The 8,216-nt window shown below is 40.3% G+C and overlaps 1 protein-coding gene across 1 annotated transcript in view; it reads left to right on the forward strand.

Moving 5' to 3' along the window:
* CLDN23 (claudin 23) overlaps window positions 1-8,216 on the forward strand; it is a 38,192-nt gene that overhangs the window by 28,924 nt on the left and 1,052 nt on the right. Inside the window, exon 3 of the mRNA XM_027775954.1 lies at window positions 6,674-6,778. Coding sequence (XP_027631755.1) covers window positions 6,674-6,778 — 105 coding nt within the window. The remainder of the gene's footprint in view (window positions 1-6,673; window positions 6,779-8,216) is intronic.

Consider the following 8,216-nt stretch of genomic DNA (forward strand, 5'->3'; position numbering starts at 1 on the left):
GACGACGACCAGGAAGACGACAACTGAAGAGCCTGAAGAGCTGAAACACCGCGCAGTCTCCAGACGACCCTGAAGATCCTGAAGAGCTGACACTGCATCGTCTCCAGACGACCTGGGAGACCCTGAAGAGCTGTAACACTACATCGTCTCCGGACGACCCTGAAGAGCTGTGATACCGCGTCGTCTCCGTGCTGCTCACAGTAGACGACGCGACCCTTAAGAGTTGTGACACTGCGTCGTCTCTGTGCTGTACCATGCTGCCCACAATAAACAGACGACGCTGTCGTCTCCGTGCTGTAACACTACGCTGCTTGCCCCGGCTCTCACTCCTTCACTCAAGAAACCCGTTCGGCTGTCCCCCCGGGTCGGGACAGTATGAATGTACTCGTAAAAAAATAGTCTCAGACTTTAAAAAACAAAAAACCTCAGACAGAAGTCATTTTAAATCTGAGGTGTGTCATGTCATATTCAGGGACCAAGGTGATTGAAGCTCTGCTCTAAACCCCATCTTCCAGACCCCCTCAGAAAAACTCAGACAAGTAGGGCAACCACTGTTCTCTCTCTGTCTCTCACTCTCTATGTTTTTTTTATTTTTAATTTTTAAAACACTCCTCATCTCTCCTTTCTCTTGCTAATTTCAGAAGCCACTTTAAACCAAAGGTGTTTTCTGCAGTGTTCATGAGGCACTTGTGTGCCATGTGGTTTTCATTTTTACTTAAAACTTTTTTTTCTTTTTTGGTTATTTTTCTCTTGTTTCCTTTTTTCCCCTTTGTTTTCTTTTCATTTTTTTTTTAACCTTACTTTCTCATTCTGCTGTTCAGCCTCCACACACTGAGTGTCTAGACAGGCCTAGGTGCACAGTAGCCAAGAATCTGAATACTTTTAGGGTCACAGAAATCCTCAGCCCTTACTGAAACTCCTGCCTGAAGGAAGAAACCCCTCTTTATAAATCTAAACTCAAAATCTTTCTGCGGATACCACACTGCAGAAGACAATAGAGGGGAGAAATTATCTCCAGATCTACTGAAGTAGCCTAAAGTAAAGAGAAGCACAGGATCCTACAGTTGTAGAAACCTTCTCTAAAGAAATTAGTCAACACTGAATACATCACCAAATAACTAAAATTCAGAGAAGAGAGGCTGCAAAGTGAGGAGCAGGGAGAAGTACGGACCTACTGAGAGTACACAACTCATCTCCTCCCACACGCCTCTGAACTCTCAGTTGAAACCCTGCAGCTCACTCCAGGTGCACTCATTGCCCAGAAACTGTGAGGCCTGTGTAATATCCAGTTCCAAAGTCAAAAGCACAGGTTGCTTGGTGAGCATAAGGGAAACAGAACTGCAGAGAGATTCCACATCACCTCCTCCCACATACCTCTTAACACTTAGAATTAGCTTCAAGAAATTAGGAACAGACATATAACCCATCAGATGTCCAGAAACCACCACAAAGCACAAGAAATTTGAGAAACCAAGAAAATAGCTCTCCTCCAAGGGAAAAGAACAACCCTTCATCATCCATAGATAGTACAGTGGAACTTGTGGAAATGTCTGATAAAGAATTCAGAATATTCATAGTGACAGAACTAAATGAGATGCAAGAGATGAGAGACAATAAACTCCAGAAGGTGCAAGAGAAAAGAAACAATGAGTTCCAGGAGGTGAGGAAGTTCTTTTACGATTTGAAAGAAGAGATACGCACCATAAAAAAAAAAAAAAAGAAAGAAATAGAGCAGTTAGAGAACGTTGTAATATGGGAAATCAAAACCTCCCTCAAAAGTATTAAAAGCAGATTAGATCATGCAGAAGATCGAATCTCAGATGTTGAAGACAAAACCTCTGACTTAGGAAAAAAATCACTAAAACGACCAAGAAAATAACCCCCCAAAATAAGCATAATATATGAGAAATACTAGATACCATTAAGCAGCCAACCATTCGGATAATCAGTATCCCAGAAGGTGAAGAAACTAATAAGGAAATTGATAATTTATTTCATGAAACTCTGGAAGAAAATTTTCCAAACCCAGAGAGGCATTTAAATATCCAGACTCAAGAATACAAAGGACCCCAAATAGAATCAATCCAAGAAGATCTTCTGCAAGGTATGTCATAGCCAGAGTAGCCAAATCCACAGACAAAGACATGATACTAAAATTGGCAAGAAGAAATGTCAGGTTATTTACAAAGCTTAGCCTGTGGTAGGCAGTTAGCTATTAATGAGCGCAGCCCTAAGAAAACAGTAGAAGGACACATGTCACATCAATCACAATTTATCAGGACTTAAAACAAGACCCTCTATGAAAAGGCCTTACTCCCACCCAGCTACTGGTGCAAGGAAGGCAGGACAAATACCAGTTTTCTTCCTTGGTACCTGAGGAAGACACAAAGGGATGATTGTAAATTTCCTTATCATTCCTCAAAAACACAAAAAGACCCAACCAGACATTTTGGGGGAAATAAATTAATTGGGCAGTTCATCCTAACAGGGATGCTTCTATTGTCTGTCCTGGCTCACATTGGACATGCCCAGTTGGGTAATAAAATTCCTCAAATTCTTCACCTGTGAAAGAGCTGAGCAAGCAAGTAAATTCAAACAGAGAACACAGATAGTATGACAGACCTCCCACTGTTAAATGTTCATTATCACCTCTGGTAATAAAAATAACACCTAACCAGTTTGCTGCCACCTAGTAACCTGCCTGCCCAAAAGTCTTTTGGGTGTACTTCTTTTCTACAATCTTTCTTTCCTATTAAATTCTCTTTCCTACCTACTTTTATTGTGGTTGTGGCTTTATTTTATGCCTAGGACAGGTCTCTAATTTTAGTGATCTGGACCCACAGAACCAAGGATTTTACACAACACATCTCAACACTCTCTCATCCTCTGACAGTCCCATCAGGGTAACATCAGAGGTCTGACCGGAAATAGTGTGAACAAGGAAAGAAAGGGAAAATATTTTCACAGTGTTAAATGGAAAACAATTTCAAGAAAGAATCCTGTACCTGGCAAGATTATTCTTCATACAGGAAGAAAAGATAAGAACATTCTCTGATAAACAAAACCTGAAAGAATTTACCAACACCAGACCAGCTCTTCAAGAAGTTTGGCATTTTAGGAAGCAAGATGGTGCTGAGTTTTTTTTTTTTTTTTTTTTAATGGTTATGTAAGCAAAACTGAACTGTATCTTGATTCAGGAATATGTATTAAGATTATGGAATGGGTGTTAAGACTATTGGTAGGGGAGAAAGTGGATTTGGTTAAATGGATCTCTTATGGCCCTATTATGATCTATTCCTTGAAAGTTTTTGAAAAGGGGAAAGGTCATTTTGTTGCATTTCCCCATTCTTGTTTTTAAAATTAAGAACATATCCTAAGCCCCATAAATGGCTTCTATTGAACTTTTACATTTGAATTAAAGATTGTTAAACATGAAAAAAAAAATTCTGAAGGGAGTGTTTACCAGGAAAACTAAAGATACACAGAAGAAATAAGAGAACAAAAAGCAGTCAAGACAATGACCAACTTAATGCTAGAGACAAGTCTGGAAATGTCAATAATAACGTTGAATGTTAACTTCCAGGATTTAAAAGGAAAGATCAGACACAGTAACACTGCACATTCAACAGGAGAGAGATTAATTACATGAGATTGAACTGCTGAAATAGAATTTTATGACTTTTGACTAAAACATTACTGATTTTTCTTCTATGCTCTGTTTTCCAGATCTAAGGATTTTTGTCTTCTTTTCAGCTGTTGATTGGTTCAGCAATTTGTTAAATTCTTGTTTGTTTATTTGCTTTTAAAATTGAAACATGAACTTTTCTCACTTCCTTACCCCTCTGGAATTGGAAAATATTTGTGAGTATTCTCATTTTTTCGCAGAAGGGTTATTTACATAAGTTCAATAATACCTGCTGCCTTTCATCAGAAATTGGATGGGACCAGCAGTTGGCGTGATGGCTAGGTCACTGGACTCCCATGTAATTGACCGCGGTTCAAGTCTTGGACCTGGTGGCTTAAACTCACAGCAGGCATGTGTGCGTGAGTGCCCAAGATTCTGACAGGAGAATGGAGGAGAAGGGATTGCAGTGTGGCCATCCCTCTTGGGGGGGCGATTTCTCACTTTCTGTCTCTCTGTCTCTCTCTGTCTTTCTGGTAGCACATGTGGCCTATAGCAAAATCATCTCAAAAAAGAAAGAAGGAAATTGAAAATACTCGTTATTGACAAGAGTTTGACTGGAATGTCATATCTGAAAATATAACCAGAAAACTATGGAACCAAGGTAGATCTCAAGAAAACCAACAGAATCTCTTCGGAAGATTGCCTGGCACCATAAACAGTTCTGCCTGGCAGAGAGAATTAGAGTAACCATACGAAAGAATTCATACCAGCATTGTAATCAGAGATTGCAAAAGAGCAGCCACAACCAGAGGATTACCTTGAGGAAGACTTTGAAGGAATAAAGAGACTGATCTTTGCTAGCAGATGGTATACCACTGAATACTTGATAGGCAGAGCTTAGTTGGGAAAGTTCATGAGTAAAGTGTGCTGAGTGATTGCTTTTCAACAGTTCGAGTAGTGGACATGTAAATATTTCTCAAAAATATTTAAAACCATACTGTCTTCATTGTTAGAGTCACAAAATTATAACAAGTATCTTGAAAGTTATCTTTAAAATTAACTTTTTTGAAATTTTGAAAGTTGTTTATTAATTGTCAAGAACTATCAAGTATGAACAAACATTTTTTGATATTTAAAGTAAATGTTTGTGGGAAAATGCAAGAAAATAAATGAATAAATGAAAAAAATCGACTTAAGTGACTCATTTTCAAGAATAGCTTAACAAAAGTGTACAACCAACTTGCAGAAGTAATTACCCCAGAAAATACGTTTTCCCAAAAAGTTTCTGAACAAATAAAATCCAAAAATGACAAGTCACCCTTGAAAAAAAAAACCTTCTTAAAATGGTGGCTGGTCATCAGCCCTTTATGCTCTCTTATTTTTCATTTTATTTTATTTTTACTTCCCATTTCTTCTCCCTACTCAGGGCATTTAGTAGGGCTTTTCACAGGCCCAGTCCTGATCCTGTGCCTTGGTACCTAATAAAGGAATAATAAAACATAGAAGATTGTAAACCCCATAGTAGTCAGCCAATGAGGAACTGGGAATTGCTTGTAACTTATTTGGGCGTGCCTGCCCGTCAGACACTCCATCTTGCAAGGCTGCCATTAAAGTCTCGCCTTCCCATACCTCGTGTCTCTTTGTCCATTCTTTGGCATTGGATGGCATTTCTCGCATACTTAATGCTGAAATATACATTAAAAGTGGCTAAGATGGTAAATTTATGTTATGTGTATTTTACCACAGTTTTTACTTTATTATTTTTAAAGTAAAGACAGAGATATCCATTCCTGGTACTACCCATGTTAGAATGTTCAAAATTATTTTGAAATGAAGGAGGGTCACCCTAAAAAAGGATGAGCTCTCAGTTTCCTTCTGTTGAAACATAATAAGCACTTCCCAACCTGAAAATTGATAAGGGCTGACCTAAAAGTAAAATGTCTTTTTTAAGGGGTTTGGGATATAAGGTTCATGTTCATTTTAATGGCCCCAAGTAAGGTTTAAGACTTCAAACTTTGGTTAGGGTAATCAAACATACTGGCCATAACTAGGGGACATGACTTCTAAAACTCCCACTGAAAGGAAAGGCAAGATTTTAAGTTAAATATTCAAGATGTTTTGTAGAATGGAAACGGCTGGCTGGGAGCACAGAGGCCTCAGGGTGAAGGGTACCAGAAACCTGATGACTAGCCCCTTCCAGAATAGAAGTTGATTATCTAAGGCCTGGCCAATCAAGAAGGCCCATGTGATTATCATGCCTTTTTTTTAAAAAAAAGAATTATTTATATTACTTTATTTATTCATTCAACCATTTACATTTGACCAGAAAAAAAACAGACACACAGAGAAAAGAAAAGTCAGAAAGCAAGCCACCAGTCAGGACTTGAACCATGGTCGGCCATGAGAGAGTATCCAGCGCCTTAACCACCAAGCCACCTGCTGGCCCCAAGGTTATCATGCCTCTTGAACAGATCATTGAACCAATCATGTGTCTGGGATCTCTGGCCTTGATTTTGTACTTAAAAATGCGTGTGGGGAGCCCCTTGGGGAGCCCCTTTTCCTCATAAGCTGCTCATTTTTCTTGCTTTGTACATTGTAACTGACAATGAAAATAACCAAGTTCTGCAGAAATAATAATGCAGTTTATTGCTAATCACTAGATTGAGCGACACACCTAGATAATGACATGTTTCTGGGGGTGCTGAGATACAGTGGTTCCTTTTATTTCATTCTGAGAGCAGTAGAGTTGTCAATCAACATAAAGAATCTTTTACATTGGTCTGGGCCCCAAAAGGTGGGGCATCTGGACACAGAGGCTTGTAGGTTATAGGTGAGTTTAAAATTCTTAGATGAGTAATTGGCTAAAGAAAATGCAAGTCTCTGTTCCTGAAAGAAATTAGCAAAAGAATATTTGGTACTCTAAAAGATAAGAAGGGTTATTATGTATCATTAAAAACACTATACCCAGGAGAGGATGTAGCCTCCCACTAGCGTGAAAGCCTGTTAATGTGTTAGGTATTTTAATATTTACAGGCTTGACTTGCCCAGGCCCCCTCTGGAGATAACTTTGGAGTAGAAAAAAGTGGCCAGAACTTTGCCCTCATTATAAAGCTGTACTTCACTTCATCACACCGTTTGGCTTGTAGTGCTTGGGTAAGTGAACCTGATTTGAGTTCGGTAACAATTTCAAATTAACAATTAATTTTAAATTTTAGAAATAGTTTTAATTCTGAGCAATTATAAAAGTAATACATTTCCATTGTAAAAAAATTATGAAAAATACAGAAAAATACTGTTAAAGAATAATTTTTAGAAAAAATGTAAAAATCATGGGACCAACAGAGGGCGTAATGGTTATGTTCCTGGACCCTCAGGTAGTCGGCTGTGGTTCGAGTACCAGATCTGGTGACTTGGAACTCACAGGGGCGTGCCCAGAATCCATGTGAGAATGGAGAAGGGATTGCAGTGCGGCCATCCCCTCCGGGGGGGGTGATTTATCATTTTTCTGTCTCTCCAACTAGTGTACACGCCCTATAGAAAAAAAAATCTCTTAAAAAATGTAAAAATCATGACTTACTGAAATACAAAATGAACACATCAAATTTTTTTTAACTTATTATTTAACAAGCAAAGCACTGAGTGTTAAAGCTGGTTCAGATGAGAGTGCATAGAATACACATCCACAGGAAAACAGAAATACTAAAATAAATTTACTAATCAATGCCAAACTCCTGTGTATCCACTTGGTAATAGCCAATTACAATACATAACGAGAGGGCAACTCATTTGCATTTCACCCAGAAGTCTTTTGCAAACTACAGGTTTTCTACAACTTACAAAGTTATAAAATAGCTTAAAGAGGATGAAACACAAGCCAGTCAAGTGGTGGTACTTAGATTCCACTGCAGTTGGAGTCCTGGACCCAGTCTTGAGAAACAGGCTTGGTGCCTGTGTGGACACGGCCAAAATCTCCAGAGGAGAGTGGAGGAGAGAACAGAGGAGGAGGATTACAGTGTGGTCATGAAGGGCGAGAGTCCACTCTCCCGCTCCTCAGCGCACTTGCACTATAGCAACTTTAAAAACGAATGAATAAATAAAACCTTAAGAGAGCGAGAAGAGGACAAGACACCACAGGACCCGAGAAAATTGGATAGACCTGCAAAGTGTGCAAACCAGCCCAGCCAATAACACTATTCCCTATGTTTTTGTCTACTTGAGAGTCTAACCAGCTGAAAAAATAAAATAATTTTATACAGTGCAGCATGTCAGGGGCCAGCAGAGACCTCTGAGCCTGAGAGAGTGTCCTCAGGATCAACCTGCAGGGGCGGGGACAGCACAAAGAGTGAGGGAGGTACAGAGCGACCCCGCGGGCCCAGCTTGGCCGGCAGCGCCGGGATCCCCGGGCGGGGCGACCTTTGGTCTGTCGGGATCCGCCCCACCGGGCGGGCCAGGACGATGGCAGGGCTAGGGTGTCCTGGCTAAGGGCGCCCCTCCCAGCCGGCCCGGGAGGCCTGGCGCGGTTTCTGCCAGACCCGCCCGCCAGGTGGTTTCGGTGGGGGAGGCGGAGCGCAGGGGGGGGGGCGGGCGGCGG

The sequence above is a fragment of the Tupaia chinensis genome, unplaced genomic scaffold, assembly GCF_000334495.1.
Source record: "Tupaia chinensis unplaced genomic scaffold, TupChi_1.0 Scaffold000619_1, whole genome shotgun sequence".
Classification (NCBI taxonomy): domain Eukaryota; kingdom Metazoa; phylum Chordata; class Mammalia; order Scandentia; family Tupaiidae; genus Tupaia; species Tupaia belangeri.